The sequence below is a fragment of the Cnephaeus nilssonii genome (assembly GCF_951640355.1).
Source record: "Cnephaeus nilssonii genome assembly, chromosome: 21".
NCBI lineage: Eukaryota > Metazoa > Chordata > Mammalia > Chiroptera > Vespertilionidae > Cnephaeus > Cnephaeus nilssonii.
In genome coordinates this window covers 42,949,571-42,973,431 of record NC_137092.1, presented here as the reverse complement: position 1 = coordinate 42,973,431, position 23,861 = coordinate 42,949,571, and the positions used below count along the sequence as shown (strand labels likewise).

General features: G+C 38.7%; 1 protein-coding gene across 4 annotated transcripts in view; it reads right to left on the bottom strand.

Moving 5' to 3' along the window:
• LOC307093338 (complement decay-accelerating factor-like) overlaps positions 1–23,861 on the bottom strand; it is a 30,085-nt gene that overhangs the window by 176 nt on the left and 6,048 nt on the right. Inside the window, exons 6-10 of one of the 4 annotated variants that reach the window (XR_013812953.1) lie at positions 14,877–15,785; positions 12,275–12,295; positions 3,920–3,992; positions 1,700–1,802; positions 1–795 (exon numbers count right to left, since the gene is read on the bottom strand). The exon at positions 1–795 is cut by the window's left edge and continues 176 nt beyond it. Coding sequence is in view for 1 of the 4 variants with exons in the window: in XM_079761358.1 (XP_079617484.1) it covers positions 11,961–12,295; positions 14,877–14,993; positions 15,741–15,785 (497 nt within the window). In the remaining 3 variants the exon portion in view is untranslated. Of the gene's footprint in view, positions 796–1,699; positions 1,803–3,919; positions 3,993–10,774; positions 12,296–14,876; positions 15,786–23,861 lie in introns of those variants that run through there. The other 3 variants (XR_013812954.1, XR_013812955.1, XM_079761358.1) reach the window with 3 other exon arrangements.

Here is a 23,861-nt window from a genome sequence, read left to right as displayed (position 1 = left end):
ACCCTTTCACAGGATCCTTTTACAAAAAAAAAAAAAAAAAAGACTGTCCTAAGAATAAAATTAAAATTGTCACTGATCCATCTTAAAAGGAGCTAAATTTTTGTTAATTACCTGTACTTATACGGGAAAGAAATAATTATTTCTTCCTTCTATACTTCTCCTTTCCCACCAACTAATCCAAGAAACTTGACACTCTGAGTGATTAACATGTTTTTCATTTAAAACATTTGCCAACCCATTCAAGCTCATTTGAGTGGAATAAGGAAAGATAAAAATGCCTGAGAGTCAAGAAGGGTTATTTTATAATGTGGTTCATCTCTCTTTGGCAATTTTCCTCAGAAGAGACGGGGCAATGTTTTTTTCATTTGTTTTCAATATCCAGTTAATGTTTTTAATTTTTATTTTTTTTGTAAGTAAAAATAACGTTACAAATCTAATGGGAAAAAAATAACTTATTTCCTTTTCTTCATGCTCACAAATATCTACACTTTTAGACACATAATCACTCTCAGTCTTATGAGTTGTTCTATTTTCAAGAGGCTTAGAAACGTTGAGAATGCGATTCCAGGACAGATTAGTTTCTTCTCGCTTTATTGACATTCTTGCGCACCTTAAAGACACTGATAACGTGCAAGATGAAGAGCACTACTGCATGTATTGTGTCCGTGCTTCCAGAAACTTACAAAAACCAGGATATTCTGTGTACTTGTATGCACTTTCTTCTTACCTCTTCTTTGGCTACGTCAGGTAGCCAGTGGCTACCAGCATCATAAGCAAAACTGTCAAATGTGTTTCCTGAAAGTTAAAAATAAAAAGTTAAAATCAAAGTAATTTTACTTATTGGTGATAAACATGAAATGTTAATTTATGATATGATAAACAATGAAGAATTTGGGGTGTCAAACAATGGAAAATTAGTAAGTTATACAGTATAGACAACCTCAGCCACTGTGGAGCTAGAGTATAGTAACTATGGCCAACACCAACTAAAATAGTTTTTGAGATTAAGTGGTTGAGGTAGAATCAATTAAGATACTTTCAGATTAAAAGTCAATGAGAACCCCTTGACTACTACACGTGAAATAGAGGAAAGTTTTGTCCAAGAAGAAGACACCTAGAAAGTTTCACAGATACGTTAACATGAAGTTATTTTTGTGTAACAATTTCCCGTGACAACATAAAAGAGCTATCTTATAAGATCCATAAACAGGACTTATAAAATATACTGTACACCAAATTTTAATATTTCCTAAACACTGGAAACTCTGAAAGCCACCAAGCAAAAAAGAGAAACAAATACAATATAAGCTCATCATCTCATGATGCAAATAGTTAGAATAAAGGCATTCTTATTTGTAGCCCTAATGTATCAACCTTTTGTTTCCCCCCCAAAATATTTATGTCATTGCATATATTTCCCCCCCAAAATATTTATGTCATTTATGTCATCGAATCATTACAATAAACTGAGTGCAAAGCACAGAATGAGAGGATGAGCATATTGCTGAAGTGTTAAGAACTGATGACATGTCATACTAATGAGAGATTCAATGCGAGTCAATCATTGAAAAAAAGAGAAAGAGGTCTGACAATAATAGAGGTTGACACCTCTATTATCTTTGATTAGTACCGGACAAACCCTGAGCCAACAGTATTGATGGACATTTTGCAAGAAATGCGATTTTATAGAACTATATACCTTTTGTCATTTACCAGGTCATACTTCTGAGGCATCATCAGTCTCTGTTAAATTATGAAACATAACATTGAGTGCTTTGCTGTTCTCATGGAGGTAATAAGAGCTGAATAGTAGAGAGGGAAAAACTAATTGAATTATATAATTCTAACCTGAATCAAGAAGTAGTACCAGCAGTTGCTTACAACCACATCCTCTTTATGAGCTCAAAGGTACCGTACAAACCCAACACTTCTAAAAGAAGTAAATCTTTTCATGGCAAACACAGGATCATCAGGTGAAGTACACTATCACCTTCAGACTCATGAACTCTTCGCCCTGTCCTCATTAAGATAAAATTTTTAATTACATTGATACGAAAGTGTTAAAAGTGATATGAATTAGGAGAATAACCGGGAATGAATAAAGTTAGCTCTTACTCTCAACAGCTTTTACTTCTCAATTAAGGCAAGTGGAGTGTTATTAAAGGGAACATAAAAAAAATAAAGGCAAATTCTTTCTTAGGGGTTTTTGCCTGAATTTCCTCTTATTTGGAAATAGAGGAATTAGGGAAACAAATAGTCCCTTCTTCTATGGTTCAACACTTTTCATCCTATCAAAAATATCATGGCAATTACTTTGCCAAAGTAAAGAAACTGATGACAGCTAAGAGCTAGAGCAACCTGTACGCTCACCACTTTCCACCTATCTCGTCGGCGGAGTCCCACAGCACTGGCTTTGGGAGGTAAACCGATAACGCTGGAGATGGAACAAGTGCAAGGCAGAGCACAAGGTGGCTGGTTTACTTTTTTTCCAGAGCGTTTGCTGGGGCATCTGTATCAACTCATTTTAATGACTTAGACTTGTTTTTGGCTGAGCTTTAAAGCCCATTCTTAAAAGTTCCTGAAAATTTTGAAGAAAAAGTTATATTTTACTACATTTAGTATTATAGCCTCAAGACTAATTTATGTACAGGAAAACCTATTTTAAAAATCCAGGACCTAATGGTCTAATGTTTGGCTAAAATACTGAACCATTTAGTGATTTAAAGAACATTCATACTTTTACTTTAGCTTATAATAGGCTTAACTATACTACTTAGCAATATTTGTTAATTTAAGGAGAAAGAAAAGTGTTAAATGGGGCAAAAAGTAGATAGCTCACATCTGTCAAAGAATTAAGACAGGCAATTTAGTAACAGCATAAATATAATTGTTCTTAATTAGTGAATGAAAATAGAGGCATTAGGGAAGTACAGAAATGACTCAAGAGTTTATATGAACTCCATAATTAGTTTTCTGAACAATAAAATCTACAAGATAACAGAAGAGGGTCAATTTATTTGTTTTTATGTTTTTAAGGTATCATGCGTGTTTGTAAGGATTAATGAGATAAAAATCCTGTTTCTCAGACAGGCCTTTGCACATGCTGTTTCCTCTGCCCAGAGGACCAGAAGAGGGTCAATTTAAGTAATTCTCTGTCTGCAGAAAATGCCAGAGCCAACCATGACAATGTACTTACTATATGAACGTTCAAGGCAGGTCAGATGTTTCAGATCAGACTGTTCCCCCCCCACGTGTTACTATTTTACCATCCGAAGGCCTCCTATATGCCGAGTGACGTTCTAACTTCTTTCCAAGTGGAAACTCATTTGGTCCTTACTACAATCCCATCAGGTAGGTTCTCTGTTTCCCCCATTTTACAGATGAGAAAGCTGAGGCACAGAGAGGTCAAGTTGCTTACGCTGACATGGCACATGAACAGTAGACACAGGATGGAACCAGTCAGTCAGATGCCAGAGCCTGTCATCTTTGGCTAGACTGGCACGCACCAATAAATGCAACTCGAAGACAGGCCCAATTGCAGGCGATTTAATACTGTGTTAGAGGTTGGCTTCCCCCCCGCCCCTAGATTTCTTTGGTTTTGTGCAACACACATGCTAGTATGCTACCATAAATTGTACTAAGGGAAAGGCAAATTGGTTAATAGACTGCAAAGTGAGACTTTGGCTTTCAAATCATTTTCCTTTGAAATGTTGTTAATGTTTTTAAATATATTGAGAAATTTTAAAAAAAGACACAAAGTCTGTTTATGCAAGGTAGTCATTATAGACAAAGGAATAAAGAGATAGCATGTCTAAAAAGACAATTAAGGGAGGAAAATTATCTATTCATGATAAAATATCAAGTTTTCCCAGAAAGAAACTAAAAGCAAATGTTTTAAGTCATCAGAATTTCTGCTTACCCTGATCTTCCATAGTTCCCGAAAATTTTGGTTAGAATTATAATAGCAATTATTATAGCACCAACAGTAAGTCCTTGAGAGGGGAAAAAATATGGTAACACAGTTAATAGACACATAAGCAATTACATATACAGTGTAATTTCATAAGGAAATTGTGAGGCAATAGTATGAGGCAAATTAAACAAAATATAGAAGACAGAAATTATGTTTTTGCATATGGCTTCTATATGTTACAAGTTTGAGAGTAAAAATTGCATATTATTTACCCTTTGTTCTGTTTTATTTCAAAGAAAAATGAAATAAAATATTAAAAATAAAATATTAAATGATGAAATAAAATTAGTTTGATAGGTTTGAGATTATTAAGTACTACAGGCCAGGTGTACAAAATTTGTGCACGGGGCGGGGGGGTGTCCCTCAGCCCAGCCTGCACCCTCTCCAATCTGGGACATCCCTCTCACAATCCAGGACTGCTGACTCCCAACTGCTCGCCTGCCTGCCTTCCTGATTGCCCCTAACCGCTTCTGCCTGCCAGCCTGATCACCCCCTAACCACTCCCCTACCAGCCTAATTGATGCCTAACTGCTCCCCTGCCAACCTGTTTGCCCCTAACTGCCCTCCCGTGTAGGCCTGGTCTCCCCCAACTGCTCTCCCCTGCAGGCCTGGGTCCCTCCCAACTGCCCTTCCCTGCTGGCCTGGTCGCCCCCAACTTCCCTCCTCTGCCGGTTTGGTCACCCCCAACTGCCCTCCCTTGCAGGCCTTGTCCCTCCCAACTGCCCTCCCCTGCTGACTATCTTGTGGTGGCCATCTTGTGTCCACATGGGGGCAGGATCTTTGACCACATGGGGGCAGCCATCTTATATTACTTTTTTATTAGATAGGATAGAGGCCTGGTGCATGCGTGGGGGCCAGCTGGTTTGCCCTGAAGGGTGTCCCAGATCAGGGTGGGGGTTCCCTTGGGGTGTGGGGCAGCCTGGGTGAGGGGCCTGTGGTGGTTTGCAGGCCAACCCGGCGACCCAAGTGGAGGCCCTAGTATCTGGGGTTTATTTATCTTCTACAATTGAAACTTTGTAGCCTGGAGCGGAGCCAAGCCTCCTGCTTGCTCCGTGGCTGCAGCCATTTCTGTTGGAATTTATTTATCTTCTATAATTGAAACTTTGTATCCTTAAGTGGAGGCCTGGGCCCGCCAGGGTGTGCGGAAAGCTTGGCTTCCTCCATCTCCGGGGGCAACCCTAGCCTCCTGCTCTTTCCAGCTCTGTGGCTGCAGCCATTTCTGTTTGGATTTTTGTATCTTTTATCATTGAAACTCTGTAGCCTTGAGTGGAGGCCTGGGCCCGCCCAGGGTATGTGGAAAGCTTGGCTTCCTCCATTGCCGGGAAAACGCAAGCATCGCTCCTGCTCTCTGTAGCCGTAGCCAGCTTGGTTTGGTTTATTTGCATATTTGCTCCTGACTGGCTTGTGGGCGTGGCTTGTGGGTATAGCGGAGTGATGGTCAATTTGCATATTATTCTTTTATTAGATAGGATTTTAACCCCATCATGCTTAATTTTAAATGATTTGACCATTGATCTTTCATATATACATTTCCTCCCCACTCCATCCTCCAATGTCCTTGAACTCTACTCTTCTGATCTGTACTACAAAGGAAATTAGCGATGATACTCGAAAAGCAAACTGAAGTTAATGTGTCTAATGAGTGTATCTGGTTCCAAATCAGCAATATATAAATATCACACAATTGCACTACCATGTGGACAAATGATTTAAAAAAAAACCAAAACAGGTATTTCCAAAACAGGTAAGTTTTTATAGTACTTCACCCAATTTCTTTAACTTATGCCCTAGCACCATATCATTTTCATAAAATAAATCATGGCTCCTCAACATTTTTTGAGTTTTTTTCCCCCTTCACCACATTTTATTAATCCCATTATTTTCAAATGTAGCAAAAACCTCCATTTTCAATTTGAATGATAAATGAATATAGAAATATAGAGCGATCCAAAATAGCTAGATGATGGAAGTAAAAGCCTATTTCTAGAACTCGAATTAGTACATATATGTAATTCTAGAAGAAACTATGGGCAAAATACAGAAGTTTGAGAAACAAATCTACATAAATGATTGCTTCATAAATTGACAATGGAGTATTCTCTCACAAATTAGAAAGAAGGAAAATAATTTAAGGTATAATGTCAATAATTTATGCTGTTAAAATCCACTTGGTACCTACAGAAAACTATCCCAAAGGTGAATCAGAATCAATTTAATATTTAAGCAACTTGGGATAAATGAAACTATGGATTATTAATAAAATTATGATTGTGATTCCAGTGTTCCTAGTCATTAATTGAAGAGCTCTGAAAATTACCTAACTTTAAAAATGATTTTCTCCAAGAAAAGGTAGTGTTTTAGTAATGTCCCTGGATGTAGAAATATTTTTATACTGTTTAAAATGTTGCAAAGCAGTTTGCCACCTGTTACCTCATTTGATCAGCTCCAATAACTAGCACAGTGCTTGGAAAATAGTAGAAAGTGCTTATAAATATTTATTAAATTGTATTGAATGATATTATTTTTTGCAGATGAGCAAACGGAAGCAATAAACAGAGTATTGTCTTTATTTTTGAAAAATCCAAATCAGAATTCTACCTACAAGATCTTGTGTTAATGAAATGATACTAGTCTCCTTTTCTGAAGAAATATGGGTTCACCCAGTCACTTCAAAAGGTCCCACTTACATCTAATAAAGTAAAACGTATTCCTTATGCTCTAAAATATAAGAAAGTTGTGGATAGATTCAGTTCTTGCTTATAGTCTCATGTAACGTAGCAGAATAAAGGGATTGAAATTGTGGAAAAGTGAAGTCACACTGGAAAGAGACTTTTGCCGAAGAGAAAAGAATATGCTTGAGTAAACCTTCAATTTTCAGGTTTATAAGTCAGGTTTCAACACATGTTCCTCAGCAACATCTACAGGATCTTACTATTAGCACTGGATTTTCTGTGCCTCTGTATTTCTTCAAAAATGTTAAGAAAAATCCACACACTTTCCTGTCCAGACCAAAAAGATCACTGAAAAGTTATATGATTATCTGACTTCTTAACTTTGAATGACAAATAGATAATTGAAGTCACTTTATAATGGGATTTAAGTTTGTCACGTGTAGACAGTGTTAAGACACAATAAAAAGGGACCCTCGTGCACTGCTGGTGGGAATGCAGACTGGTGCAGCCACTGTGGAAAACAGTATGGAGTTTTCTCAAAAAATTCAAAATGGAACTCCCCTTTGACCCAGTGATCCCACTCCTAGAAATATACCCTAAGAATCCTGAAACACCAATCAGAAAGACTATATATACCCCTATGTTCATAGCAGCACTACTTACAATAGCTAATATCTGGAAACAGCCCAAGTGCCCATCAGTAGATGACTGGATAAAAAAAAAAACTGTGGTACATTTACACAATGGAATACTATCCTATATAATAAAACCCTAATATGCAAATCGACCAAACAGCGGAACGACCAGTTGCTATGATGTGCACTGACCACCAGGGGGCAGATGCTTAATGCAGGAGCTGCCCCCTGGTGGTCAGTGTGCTCCCACAGGGGGAGCTCCACTCAGTCAGAAGCTGGGCTCATGGCTGGTGAGCGCAGAGGCAGTGGTGGGAGCCTCTTCCGCCTCCGTGGCAGTGCTAAGGACTCTTCGGGGAAGCAGGCCTAAGCCGTCAGGCGGACATCCCCCAAGGGTTCCTGAACTGCGAGCGGGTGCAGGTCAGACTGAGGGACACCCCCCCCCCACCAGTGCACGATCTCGTACACTGGGCCTCTAGTACAGCTATAAAATGCAAAAGGTTAGGGACAAAGAGAGAATTTAAAAGCAGCAAGAGAAAAGCAGTCAGCCAAAACCGGTTTGGCTCAGTGGATAGAGCGTCGGCCTGCGGACTGACGGGTCCCAGGTTCGATTCCGGTCAAGGGCATGTACCTTGGTTGTGGGCACATCCCCAGTAGGGGGCGTATAGGAGGCAGCTGATCTATGTTTCTCTCTCATCGATGTTTCTAACTCTCTATCCCTCTCCCTTCCTCACTGTAATAAATCAATAAAATATATTAAAAAAAGAGAGAGAGAGAAAAGCAGTTAGTTATCTACAAGGTCACTCCTATGATACTGTCAGCTGATTTACTCAACAGAAACTTTGAGGCCAGAAGATATTGGCAAGAAATATTCAAAGTGATGAAAAGCAAGGACCTACCAACAAGATTACTCTACTCAGCAAAGTAACCATTTAGAATCAAAGGATATATAATGAGTTTCCCACCACCAAAAGCTAAAGGAGTTCCCCACCACCAAACCCATATTACAAGAAATCTTAAAGGGTTTTCTTTAAGAAGAAAAAAGATAAAAAAAATTATAAAGAATAAAATGGCAATAAATACATATCTATGAACAATTACTTTAAATGCAAATGGATTAAGTGCCCCAATCAAAAGACATATGAAGGCTGAATGGATAACAAAACAAGATCTTTACGATGTAGACAGACTGAAAGTAAAGGGATAGAAAAAAGATATTTTATAAAAATGGAAACAAACAAACAAAAAAGCTGGGGTAACAATAATTATACTAGGAAAATAGATTTTAAAACATAGGTTATATAACAAAAAATAAACAAAGACAGACCCAGTAATTCGGATATTTATTCGAAGAAACCCAAAACACTAAGTGAAAAAGACATATACATCCATGTGTTCATTACAGTATTATTTACAATAGCCAAGATGTGCAAGCAAACTAAGTGTTGATCAATAGATGAATAACTAAAGAAGTGGAATATGACTCAACCATATAAAAGAATGAAATCTTGCCATTGTGCTGAGTGAAGTAAGTCAAAGGAAGACGGATACCATATGATTTCACTTATATATAGAATCTAAAAAACTAAATGAACAAGCAGAACAGAAACAGACTCATGGTACAGAGAACATTTTGATAGTTGCCAGATGGGAGGAGGGGTATTTGGAGAAATGGATAAAAAGGTGATGTGATTGAAAAGTATAAATTGGTAGTTACAGAATAGTCAATAAAGTCAATAATCCTATCTAATAATAGACAAATATGCAAATTGACCGCACCTTCGCTATGCCCAAGCCATGCCCACCAGCTAAGCCACGCCCACCAGCCAATCAGGATGAATATGCAAATCACCCCAACAAAGATGGTGGCTAATTTGCATATCAAGACAGCGTAGAAAGAAGCCAAGAGCTGCAGAAAGGAGCAAAGCTGCGGAGAAGTAAGCAAGCCAGGGGGTGGAGAAGGGAGGAGCGGAGGCGGGGCCAGGGGAGAAGGGAAAAGCAGGCAGGCTGGCAGAGAAGGCGGGCTGGGGGAGAAGGGAGGAGCGGAGGCGGGGCCGGGGGAGAAGGAAGGAGAGCGGGCTGGCAGAGAAGGGAGAAAAGCAGGGGGGCTGGCGGAGATCGCGGGGCGGGGGACAAGGGAGGAGAGCAGGCAGCGCGGGGTAGAGTGCAGCAGGAAACCCTATTGCAGGATTTTTCCTGCAACGGGAACGCTAGTATTGTAATAACTATGTATGTTGTCAGACGAGTACTAGATTTATCAAGGTGATCACTTAGTAAGTTATATAATGTCTAATTACTGGTTGTATACCTGAAACTAATATCCTCTCTAATAAAATGGTAACATGCAAATTAACCATCACTCTGCTACATAAGCCACGCCCACCAGCCAAGCCATGCCCACCAGCCAATCAGGGCGGGTATGCAAATTAACCCCATCCAAGACGGCTACGGCCACAGAGAGCAGGGTTTCCTAGGTAACAGAGGAAGCCAAGCTTTCCATAGCCATTGCAGGCCTAAGCCTCCACTCAAGCTACAAAGTTTCAATTATAGAAGGTAAACAAATTCAAACAAATGGCAGCAGAATGGAGCTTGAGAGAGCAGGCCAGGGTTGCCGGCGGCAACAGGGGAAGCAAAGCTTTCCGCACACCCTGGCCGGGCTCACCCGCTTAAGGCTACAAAGTTTCAATTGTAGAAGGTGAATTAACTGCCACAGAAATGGCTGCCGCCCCGGAGGGAGCAGCAGGCTTGGCTCCGCTCCAGGCTACAAAGTTTCAATTGTAGAAGGAAAATAAATTCCAGATACCAGGGCTTCCGCTTGGGTTGCCAGGGGGCATGGCCGGCCTGCAAACCACCACAGGCCCCTCGCTCAGGCTGCCCCACACCCCAAGGGAACCCCACCCTGATCCAGGACACCCTTCAGGGCAAACCAGCTGGCCCCCACCCGTGCACCAGGCCTCTATCCTATCTAATAAAAGAGTAATATACAGATTGATCATCACTGCAACACACAATATAGCTGCCCCCATGTGGTCAAAGATCCTGCCCCCATGTGGACACAAGATGGCCACTACAAGATGGCCAGCAGGGGAGGGCAGTTGGGAGGCACCCGGCCTGCAAGGAAGGGCAGTTGTGAGGGACCAGGCCTGCAAGGGAGGGCAGTTGAGAGGGACCAGGCTTGCAAGGGAGGGCAGTTGGAGGTGATCAACCCTGCAGGAGACGGCAGTTAGGGGTGACCGGGCTGGCAGAGGAGGGAAGTTGGGGGCAAACAGGCTGGCAGGGGAGCAGTTAAGCATCAACCAGGCTGGCAGCGGAGTGGTTAGGGAGTGATCAGGCTGGCAGGCAGAAGCGGTTAGGGTCAATCAGGAAGGCAGGCAGGCAAACAGTTGGGAGCCAGCAGTCCTGGATTGTTAGAGGGATGTCCGACTGCCCGTTTAGGCCCGATCCCACCAGGATCAGGCCTAAAGGGGCAGTCGGACATCCCTCCAGGAGTCCCAGATTGGAGAGGGTACAGGCTGGGCTGAGGGACAACCCCCCGCCGTGCACGAATTTCATGCACCGGGCTTCTAGTAATATTATATGTCAACTGCAAATGAAAAGTAAGAAAAACAAGGATTTTAAAAAAATGTCACTCTAAATAAATTTTTTTTCAGGTTTATATTTTACAAATATAGGATCAAAATAAAAATATTACTATATGTATGATTTAAAAGAGAATAAAATCCTCTTTGTTTTTGAGGATAATTTAGAATTACAACTAACCCTAAAAAAAGCTTTCTGGGAAATCACATAATATATATTTTAGGAATTTCAAAAGAAAATAATAAGCATTTCAAATCTTTATTGAACAACACTGAGCAGGTGAAAAATACCTCGTCTATTAAACACATCACTGTTGTCAACATTAAATCATGAAATCATGACATTCATTTATAACACATTTTATTTCTATTTAAAATATGAAATAAATTGAATTCTGACAGAATCTTTCAAAACAAATCTTTTAGTTTTAAACTTTAGGATACATTTATTCAAAATATAAAAAAACTATCATAAATAATTAAAAAAATAATTTCACAATACCTCTTTTCAGCTTTATAGTCCCTTGGCTAATTCATACATAAGACAGAAGACTCCAGATTATAAGGACATAATTTTAAAATATACACTTTTTTACAAGAGTGTATTTTCTATTAAATGTTACCTATCAATATGCAAGTTTAACTGTATTGCTTCTTAATCAACATTTCTCTTAGCATCTTCTTTGGAACTTTATTAATCTTATTGTTAATATACAACATTAAATAATATATTTATGGATAAAATAAAGGAATGGACCAAATGCAAAAATAAATTGCAACACAGATAGATGTTTTTGGCCTCATGCCTAAAGTAACAGAATATTTTAAAAATAATTTTGCTTTCAATCACTGATAGGGAAGGGGAAAAAAAAGAACATGTAATTAAAGGTAGCACTCTTCATTTTATTTGAGGGTAGGACAGAAATCTAGGAATGGTCAAGAAGTAATTTCTTGAAGAGGTCAGTGGAGGGCGGGAAGGGGACATATGTAATACTTTCAACCATAAAGATGAAAAAAACCCCAAGAAGTCATTTCTGATTAACTGTAAAATACTTGAGGATAGAAACTGTATTATTAACTATCTTTTCTTGTCATTCTTCGGCCCCTAGAATGATGCCTTAAAACAATAGGCATGTAATAATACTTGATTGCTTGGCCCAATGATTTGAAGTGCTCCTAATATTACTTTGGAACAAGAACATGGTTGGAAATAGTACTTAGAAACATACCAAGTACTTAATGGTGTCCACAAAACATAATCATGAAATACATTTATCTGTTTTCTCTTTGGCATCCTTGTACACAGCCTTTTAACAGTATGCCTAAGACAGTTATATGACAATATTCTCTCCCAGTAACATGGAATGTACCTACTACAGCGATGACAATTTCTTTTAACTGTCAAGGAGTCAGACTTACCAGATGTAATGATGGTCATCCCTAAAGAAGAAGAAAATTAAAAAAGATTACTAAAGTCATTTATTTGCTACAAATTTAATATATATAAACTGTACTTGAAAGTTCAAAAGTAACTCAGATTTCCATAACTAAAATAATTATAAATAAATTTATGAAAACAATTACATATTATGAACAATCAAATAAAATACACACCAGTCCCTATATCTATTCAGCAAGTTAACATTATAAACAGTAAACATGATAAAGAGTTACTGAATATCAAAACAAACACCATGTAAATTTGGTCATATGATTTGATGACAAGAAACAAGTTCACAAGATTAAATAGTAACTAATGATCTGATCCTATGATCAAGAAACTATCAGAAACTGAAGTTTTTTTCAGCAGATGTTATCAAAACTTAAATTACTATATCACCTTATTATTTAAACCTTTCAATGAATACGAGTGAGGCATTGCAAAAATTACTTTCAAATAAATATATTTGTAATAATTAATACATTGCTCTCTTCAATAAATGGCCTGTGAAAATTGGAAGGCACATGCAAAAGAATGAAACTGGATTATAGCTTGTCCCCATGTTAAAAATTAATTTAAAATGGATCACATAACTAAATATAAGATCTAAAGCAATAAATTACATAGAAGAACACATAGGTACCAAACTTATGGACCTTGGTCGTAGAGAACATTTTATGAACTTGACCCCAAGGGCTATGGAAGTAAATGTAAAAATAAATGAATGGGACTACATTAAACTAAAAAGCTTCTGCACAGCAAAAAAACAAAAACAAAAACAAAAAACCAAAAAACAAACAAAAAAGACAACAAAACAAAGAGGCAGCCAACCAAATGGGAGGTATTTGCAAACAATAACTCCAATAAAGGCTTAATATATAAGATATATAAAAAAACTCATAAAACTCAACACCAAATAAAAAAAAAATTAAAAAATGGGCAGAGGATCTGAATGAACACCTCTTCCAAGGAAACATACAAACAGCCAACAGATATATGAAAATATGTTCAACCTCACTAGCAATTAGAGAAATGCAAATCAAAATTACAATGAGATGCCACCTCACACCTTTTAGAATGGCTATTACCAACAAGACAAGTAATAACAAGTGCTGGAGAGGTTGTGGAGAAAAGGGAACCCTCATTCACTGCTGGTGGGAATGTACACTGGTACAGACACTGTGGAAAACAGAATGGCAGTTCCTCAAAAAATTAAGACTAGAGCTGCCATATGACCCAGCAATCCTTCTCCTGGTATATACCCCCAAAACTCAAAAACATGTATGCACCCCTATATTCATTGCAACATTATTCACAGTGGGCAAGTCATAGAGATAGCCATTGTGTCCTGTGATAGAGGATTGAATAAAGAAGATGTGGTACATATACACAATGGAACACTACTCAGCCATAAAAAAAATGAAATACTGCCATTTATGATGACATGCATGAATCTTGAGAATATTGTGCTAAGTGAAACAAGTCAGGCAGAAAAAACTAAGAACCATATGATTTCACTCCTATGTGGGATATACATCTGATACTCATGCACACAAACAGCAGTGTGGTGGTTGCCAGATCAAAGGGTGTGGGGTGGAGTGAAGGGAGCCTAATATATGATGATGGTATGTGATTTGACTTTGGGTGGTGGGCACACAGTGCAATATACAGATCATGTAACAGAAATCCACACCTGAAACCTATATGATCCTATTAAACAATGTCACCTCAATAAATTTAATTTTTTAAAGAAGCTATTAAACCACACATGTATGTTTTCTGCATGGGCCATTACTTCAATAAAAATGTTAAAATAATGTTTTGTAAACATATCTCCTGGCTCAGTTCTATTGAGATTTTCCAAGGAACAATATAAAATAAAATAAAACTAAATAGGTATTCCTATTGGAGAAGAATGCGTATAAAAATGGCTGTCTATTAGGCAACATGTGGGACAAGAAGACATCCCAGTGGTCCGAAGCAGCATTAATTAGGAAGATGGGTTTCATGTAGTCACTCAACAGGTAGTTCTAAAATCTATAGCACATCCTACTTCCAGTGCCTTTATTGAAGGAGCCCTGCATTAATATGAACTATTTCAAAGAACTGTGTTTTCAATTACTTAGAAGATACTGTTGAGGTGCTTTACCAAATTAGCAACTCTAGGGGATCTGGAGAGATCTTTTAGCATGCTTGAGGGATGGGTCTCTGTCAATGAACCAGACCCAGAAGTCAACTTCAAGGATGGCATATATTTGGTTCTTTGAAGAGTCTTGAAAAATTCAACAACTCCCTAAAGTTAATATAGAAAACAGAATTTTTTCACCAAACTTAACCTAGCATTGTTTTTTTATGGGGCCACACCTTTTTCTATATTATTGCAAAAATGTTTCCTTTTTTAAAGATTTGCCCTACCACAATCCAACTCTGCCTCTGAAGAAAGTCCAAAACGTTAGTATGCAAACAACTCTGACTACAGCAAATCCCAGATTGTTTAATTACAGAATCCTGGTCAAGTTAACATTTTCCACCATCGCACATTAGATCGACGTATACTCTGGAACTGAGCAGTCAGCTCACCTGCTGTAAGGAGTCCATTTCCTTTAGGGGTGCTGTGTGGAGTGGAGACAGCTTGATTCTGTGTTGCTGCAATGTGAGCAGAGGTCAATCTTTGGGTTGAATGGAGACCCTTAGTCACTGGGGGGTGCACAGTAGAGAATGTTTGTGTTACTGGAAGGCTCTGTGCATATGAAGCTTTTGCTGTTGTGAAGCTCTGGGGTTTTGGTGTGGCTCCTGTAGCAGAAGAATTTGTCATGAGGAGAGTCTGGACTGTTAGTTGGCTATCTGTAGATAGAGCCTTTGAGACAGATGTTTTGGCTATTGTGGCTGAATCCCTGGCTGTGATAGGTTTCTGAGAAGTTGGGGGGGCATCCATAGCTAGAACAGGTAAGGTGCCTTTCTGAGGAATTAGTTGGGCTTTTGTAGTTGAAGAACTTCTTGTAGTGAGATTCTGAAGAGTTGATGGGGACTTTGTGGCTGGAACATTTACGGTGGTGTGTTTTTGACGAGCTGACGGGGACTTTGTAGCTGGAACATTTACTGTGGTGGGTTTTTGAGGAGCTGACGGGGACTTTGTAGCTGGAACATTTACTGTGGTGGGTTTTTGAGGAGCTGATGGGGACTTTGTAGCTGGAACATTTACGGTGGAGGGTTTTGGAGGAGCTGACGGGGACTTTGTAGCTGGAACATTTACTGTGGTGGGTTTTTGAGGAGCTGATGGGGACTTTGTAGCTGGAACATTTACGGTGGAGGGTTTTGGAGGAGCTGACGGGGACTTTGTAGCTGGAACATTTACTGTGGTAGGTTTTTGAGGAGCTGATGGGGACTTTGTAGCTGGAACATTTACGGTGGAGGGTTTCGGAGGAGCTGATGGGGCTTTGGTACCTTGAGCATCCGTTGTGGTGGGTTTCTGAGTAGTTGTAGGAATTTCTGTGGAGGAAAAATGTTTTTAAAACATTAGCAAAGTAATGCTCTTAAGACTTAGGAACCAATTGCTAACTCAATGACTCTTCTCTTTCTCACCCCACAAACACCTATATATGACATTTAGTAATCCAAGCCTTGTGTATTTCCCAAGGATCTAAAATGCTACACTGTTTTTGCTTCAACATAAATTGTACCTATAGGCAACTAAATACACCAAAGTAGTACTGAGATACTTAAACTGTTCTCTGCGTGAAGAAAGGAAACCGAAGTCCAGTTGGCAGTGACCTCATTCTGTGACACACCCCAAATAAAGATATTTTCTCTCTTACTTCGTCTTCCTTTGCTCATGCCAAGACAAAAAACAGCAGGATGCAAACACTGGACAAACAGAGATAATCACAACAGAGATCCTCACAGAGTTCTGTTTTCTGCAGCTCTCAGGACATGTTAGTGACCTTGAAACGTCTCTTGTTTCACTTCTCTTTTAAAGTAATAAAGTCAGTCAGAATAAAACAACTCCCCTTTTTTCTCTTGTGCTGGTTACCAACTTTATACACATTAGATTAGTTCCTCTTTGGATTTTAGGTGAGCTAACAAATGTCTAAAGTACAACTTCAGTTAAGATCTTATTCTTGAGAACCATAAATAACAACGTAGTAAAATTTTACGTCTTCAAGACCATTTAACTGTTTGTTTGTTTTGTACATATATTTTTTGATAGTATTATAGATATCTCCTATTTTCTCCTTCTTTTTCCCCCTCCTCCCAACCCCTCCATCTCCCCAGGTCTTTACCACTCTATTGCCTGTGTCCATGGGCTATGCATACAAGTATATAAGTTTGTGGTTTATCTCTTCTTGTCCCCAAACCCCACATAGAGGTATGTCAGTCTGTCCCATGCTTCCCTGCTCCCGGTCTTATTTTGTTGGGCAATTCCTTTTGTTCATTAGATTCCACAAATAAGTGAGCTCATGTGATATTTGTCTTTCTGCCTTTGGCTTATTTCACTTAGCATAATATTTTCCAGATTGCGTATGCAAACGCCCTCTTAAGGCGGTACCGAATAGTGCTTAGGCCTGTTTCACCGTATCCTAGAGACCAAATTCCCTAATCCCTCTGAACTTCGGTTTCCTCGCATATAAAATGAGAGTAAAAACAGAGCAGGCTGTGTTACCTTACTGTAAGGGATTAGGGAAATAATTTGGGTAAGTTATTTCACGCAGTCGGTGCCTGAAGCCACATCATCCAGCACTATTACTGCCAACAGCATCGGCAGCCGTCCTGCTCTAGGTGCTCAGATGCTGTGTCATGTATTGCTACATCCTTTACCTACCTCATAGGATGCTATTTCAGGGCGGGAACCTCCTGCCTGCAGGCCCTATAAGGCCCAGGAAATGATTTGGTCTGGTCCTGCCAAGGCATTAGGAGTGAGTTAAGTGTTTGACCAAATACAGCAGGCCAATTTTAAAGTTGATAATTTTGTGAGGCCCATGAATGATGTTATAAATAGTCAAACGACCCTTGGCAGTAAAAGGTTCCCCACCCTGCCAGGGATAACAAGTAAAATACACAGCAGGTAACACGGCTCTTAGCAGGCACTCAGAAATGATAGGCTTTATTATTAGGGTAAGTAAAGTTTTCATATAAACTTTTCATCTAAGGCCGTCATATATACAATTTGTTTTGTTCTTCCAAGTTCTTATTTTTGATCCAACGGACTTTGTAGCACTGCAGTTTAAATCTCCTGGAAGTTGCTTTTCTAGTTATCTTTTTATTGGATGTCTACTTTCATTCCACAGGGGCCAGAGAGCATGCTCTGAGTAATTTCAATCTTCCTAAGTGCGTGGTGTTTTAGAGCCCAGCATATTACCAATATTCCAGGTATATTTAAAAACAACACTTTTAGGGTTCAATACTCTTATCTGTTATTTTTTAAAGTTTAATTGTTGGTCGTCTCCTCTATATTCTGGTTTTTGGTTACCTATTGAGAGAAAGATGTGGAATTGTCAAACTATAATTGTGGATTTGTCTATTTTTCTTTCTGCCCATCTCTGCTATATATAGACTGAAGCTATTTTTCAAGGGCACATAGATTTCAGATTGTGACATACTCCTGTTGAACTGACCTCTTTATGATAACTCACTTTTATCTTAAAGTATACTTGGATACTAATAGAGTTGCACCAGCTTTTTATTTTCTGTTAATTGTTTGCATAGCATATTTTTTCCATCTCTAACTTTCACCTATTCAGTATTATAATCACTAAACTGTGGCTCTTATAAATAGCAAATTGTTAACTTTTACTTTATTAATCTAGTCTGACAATATTAGTCAAATCACAATGTAATTAACTGATACAATTAGGTTTGGATCAAACACATTACTATCAGTATTCTACTCCATCCATTTTTTTCTTTGTTTCCCTTTTTGAATTGATATTTTAGAGAGAAAGAGAAGGAGAGAGAGAGAGAGAAAGAGAGAGAGAGAGAGAGAGAGAGAGAGAGAGAGAGAGAGAGAGGGAAACATAGATTTGTTGTTGCACTTATTAATGCGTTCATTGGTTGATCAGAGTATGTCCCCTGACTGGGGATCAAACCTGCAGCCTCGGTGTATCTGGATGACGCTCTCATCTACTGAGCTGCCTGGCCAGGACTTATTTTATGTTTCTTTTTGTCACTCCTTCGTTCTTGTTGCTTTTTGGATTAAATATTTCTTATAATTCCTTTGTTAGTTTGTAATTTTTATATTCTTTTATTATTATTTTCAAGACAACCCTGGAGATTACAGTATTAGAATATAAGTCAATTAGACAGATGAACTGTTTTACCACTTTTTAGTTCTGCTGGAACCTGGGAACCATTAAATTGAAGTTACCCCTTCTTGTCTTTTGGTTTATTGCTATTGTATGTCTGTATTCTACATACAATTCAAACCCCACAAGATGCTGCATTTATTCTTTCAGTATTCATTTACCCTTGTCAGTGTTCTTCATATTCTCTTGTATTTTCATGTTTTACATTTTTTGCGACTCTGTGCTTTTATTATTTGTTTGAGTTTCCAACTAATCTTAAAATTTATATGGCATCACAAAAGACCCCAAATAACCAAAGAAATTTTGAGAAAGAACAAGGTGGGAGGTATCACACTCTCTGATATAAAACTATACTATAAATCCTATATAATAAAGGCTAATATGCAAATAGACTGAACTGCGGAACAGCCCATCGCTATGACACGCACTAGCCATAAGGGGGCAAACTCTTAATGCAGGAGCTGCCCTCCGGTGGTCAGTGCACTCCCACAGGGGAAGCACTACTCGGCCAGAAGCTGGGCTCACAGCTGGCGAGCACAGCGGTGATGTCAGGAGCCTCACCCGCCTCTGAGACAGCACTAAGGATGTCTGACTGACGGCTTAGGCCCGCTCCTGCAGGAAACAGGCCTAAGCCATCAGTCAGACATCCCCCGAGGGCTGAGGGAACACCCCTGAGTGCATGAATTTTGTGCACCAGGCATCTAAGCTATAATAACCAAACAATATGTTCTGGCCTAAAAACAGATATATAGAGTAATGGAATAAAATGGAGAACCCAAAAGTAAATCCTCATTAATACAGTGAATTAATTTACAAAAGGGAGGCAAGGATATACAATTGGTTAAACACAGTATGTTCATTTTGTATAGGTCCAGAGACATAGAAGCATGGAACAGACTGTTAAATCTCAGAGGGAAGGCAGCGGTGGGCAGGTGGATGGGAAAAGTCAACCAAAGAACTTATATGCATATATGCATAACCCATGGACAGACAATAGGGTGGTGAAGGCCTGGGGGGAGGGGACAAGGGATGACTAGAAGAGGTCAATAGGAAAAAAATGGGACATGTGTAATGCTTTCAACAATAAAGATTAAAACTAAATAAAAATAAAGGCAGTCTGTTCAACAGTGCTATAGGGAAACATAAGCAGATACATGCAAAAAATAATAATAAAACTGGGCCACTTGCTTACAACATATACAAAAATAAACTCAAGATGGATTAAAGACTTATGTATAAGACTTGAAACTACAAGACTTATAGAAAAAACATAAGCAATGAACTCTTTGACACTGTTTTTAACAATATCTTTTTGGATATGTCTTCTTAGGCAAGGGAAACAAAACAAAACAATAAATCAAATATGACTACATCAAGCTAAAATATTGTTGCACAGTAAAGGAAACCATCGACAAAATGAATGGGAGAAGATACCAGCAATTGATACATCCAATAAGGGTTTAATATTCAAAATACATTATACATTATAAACTCATACAACTTAACACCAAAAAAACCAAACAAACAATCCAATTGAATAATAGGCAAAGGACCTAGATAGAAACCTCTACAAAGCGGACATACAGATCACCAACATACATGTGAAATGATGCTCAACATCACCCATACGACTATCAGCTGATTTCTCAACAGAAACTATGCAGGCCAGAAGGGAGTGGCAAGAAATATTCAAAGTGATGAACAGCAAGAACCTACAACCAAGATTACTCTACCCAGCAAAGCTATCATTTAGAATTGAAGGTCAGTTAAAGAGCTTCACAGACAAGAAAAAACTAAAGGAGTTCATCACCACCAAACCAGGATTACATGAAATGCTGAAGGGTATTCTTTAAAAAGAGGAAGAAGAAGAAAAAGGTAAAGATAAAAATTATGAACAACAAAGTGACAACAAATACATATCTATCAACAAGTGAATCTAAAAATCAAGTGAATAAAAAAATCTGATGAACAGAATAAACTGGTGAATATAATAGAATCAGGGGCATAGAAAGGGAGTAGACTGACAATTCTCGGGGGGAAGGGATGTGAGGGGTGTGGGAAGAGATTGGACAAAAATCTTACACCTATGGATGAGGACAGTGGTGGCGGGTAAGGGCATGGGGTTGCGGGGGGATTGGGTGGAGGGGAACTATGGGGGGGGGGGGGAAGAGGAACACCTGTAATAATCTGAACAATAAAGATTTATTTAAAAAATAAAATAAAACCAATACTGAAAAAAAAAAAATCTTGCCATTTGCCACAGCATGGATGGACCTAGAGGGCATTATGCTAAGTCAAGTAAGTCAGACAGAGAAAGACAAATGCCATATCATTTCACTTATATGTGGAATCTGAAAAACAAAACAAAACAGAAACAAACCAATAGATATAGAGAACAAAACGATGGTTGCCAAAAGAAAGGGCGTAGGGATGGAAATAATTTTTAAAATTTTAAATTAAAAAAAATAGAGATAGCAAATTTAAGCTAATTCACTAAAAACATGGGGCATATATGTATGTATAATAATGTATATGTGTATATACTTTCATGTATGTAAGTATATAAAACTTCCTTTTTAGAACCCTCTGAAAATCTGATGAAAAATTGTGCTCCCCAGGAAAATGCAAATATGCTTATGTACAGTTCTTTCTCAGGGAGTGAATAGAATCTCTGAAGCCCATATGTGGACCTTACAGTAAAAATATAGCCGTGTGAACTGATTAGCTTTGCCTTCAGGACACTCCATTTTCCTTGGCCATGTTTACTTTGCAATACAATAAATAGAGTTGTCTCCAATTAGGAAGAAGCCTTTGCAGTACCTTATCTGTTATGGAAAGTCTATATGCATGAGCTCTGTTGACTTTTAATTATTCCATTGCTAATTTCTGGTGGCTCTGGACAAGAAATTATTTGGAAAAATTTCCACATATTTTAAATTAATAAAACTTAGCTGTATTTTTATGATCTTAACGTAAGATCAAAATATTTTATTTAAAAAGATTAAAATCTACCATTTTTCTAAATTTAGCATTATCAGTGAGGGATGCTTATATATACCTATTAAGTAATAGGTAGTATATTTAGAGTTTGGGATACAAATGCTGTAAAACATGAATGCTAACTTTAAGACCAAATTATAGAGACAGTCATGTGTAGATTAACATTGGAGATATGATCTGAGAAAGGCGTTGTTAAGCAGTTTCGTCATGGTGGGAACATCATAGAGTGCACTTACACAAACCTAGACGGGATAGCCTACTGCACACCTAAGCTCCATTATAACCCTATGAAACCATCATCGTAAGTGCAGTCCATCATTGACTGGAATGTCATTAGCAGCATAGGACTGCAATAAGATTTAGGACACACACGTAAAACAAAAATTACAATTAAGTTTGCGTGCATTATCTATCAAACAGGTTCTGGAAAATGTAAAGGAGTTCAGGGGCCAAAAAATAGGACAGAGACTTTAGGGAGTAAATGGAACTTGAGTTTAAATCTAAGATGTACCCTTATTATAAGACAGAACTGAGAAAAGGGCATTGCTGTTCATTCCCTGGGGAAATGATATCAAATGAAAGACACTGCGCATTCAAGTAGCATACTTGGGAAATAGGAATAGATAATTGAAATAGACCAAAAGATCTTAAATGTCCCACTTTGATTTTGACATTTAGGATACAAATCTTGAAGCATGTACTGACTCACAGCCTTTTATTTAAAGCAAATCTTATCGAGCAGCTGAGTTTGTAAAACATATATAGGCAGAATTACTCTAGTTCTATTATAAACAGAGGCCTGCCCCTAGCAGACGCCCCAATAAAAGTTTCAGTGATTCCACATTCTGTAGAGCCATGATGTTGTTCCTCTCTTTTATTTAAGCAGGAAAGTAATGTGATCTCATGAGTACATCAAATTATATTACACCAAATGTCCTTATGTACCCAGAGAATACTAACAACTTTATAAATTCCTTTTAGGCCATTAATCAAAGCAAGGAGCAAATCAGGAGTAATCTGATTTACACTAAGCTAAGGTATGTGATGACTACCATATCACCATCAGTTCAGTTCACACATTTTCTGAGCACCTAATACACACCAGGCATTGTCCTGCATATAGAAGTACAAAACAGAATAAGATATCATTCCTATGTCTTCAAATATAGTAGGGAAAGAGATTTAAAGATATAATTTCAATACAAAATGGTGAGGTTTAACACAAAAGCATGCACAGTGGGGTGGAAAGAGAGGACAGTTAACCAGCTCGGAAGGTCAGACAAAGCTTCTAGAAACACAATCAGAGCAGACCCATACTAAGAAGGAACATACACACCCAATCACTCAAGCAAAGAAGGGACAGATCAGGCAGAGTTAGCAGTATAAGGAATGATGTGGGGACATGAAGAGCATGAGGTACACAGAAAACTACTGTAGTCTGCGTGGGTAGAGCATAAAGTACGAGGGCCCGACATGAGCGTGGAGAAGTAGGTAGACCATGTCCAGCCTGTACATTATACCAAGAAGTTTGGACTTTGTAAGAGACAAGGAGACACTAATAAGCTATGTTTGAGGAGCACATGAGACTTGGTTGGAAAGTTTGTAAGGAGGACATTTGAGAAAAGAGAAATGTGCTGAAGGCGGCCTGTTTATGGCACCCCTAATTATTCCTTAGCCTTTCCAAACAAGTCTGTGCATGTGCAGACCCCCAGGTGTTTACAGGAATCTTTATGCTTCATCTTCGGGTGTCCTTGCTTAAAGGACACTGCAAACACATGTGTTCTCCCAAGATTACTTACCTACTGATTGTTTCTAAAAGATAAACTTTATCTCAAACTGCTGCTACAATAAAAGCCTAACAAGGCAGGTGATCGAGGCTGTCTGGTTCCTTTGGCCAGGCAGTCCCTTAGCCCTCTCTTTCACAGCAATCCTGTGTCAGAGTAATCATTCATTCATCGCTCCGGGTCTGCTGGCCAGCCCCAACAAGCTATCCGAAGGAAGACAAGTCATGTTGGTGTTTCAGATGGATAACTCTGGTAGAGTATGGATGAAACAGAAATAGAGACAAGAACGAAGGCTGGAGGCCATTGCAATCAGTATAACCTTTGAACTCAGGCAAGTGGAACTCCTGCCCTAGCTCCCACACTTTAAAAGGCGATGCTCGGCCCTCCTCTGGGGGTGCCTCTCTCCACTAGATGGGCATTTTCAGGGCTGACAGGATGAGTCCATTGAGGGCTCCTCCCCCACCCTATTTGTCTCACCGGTA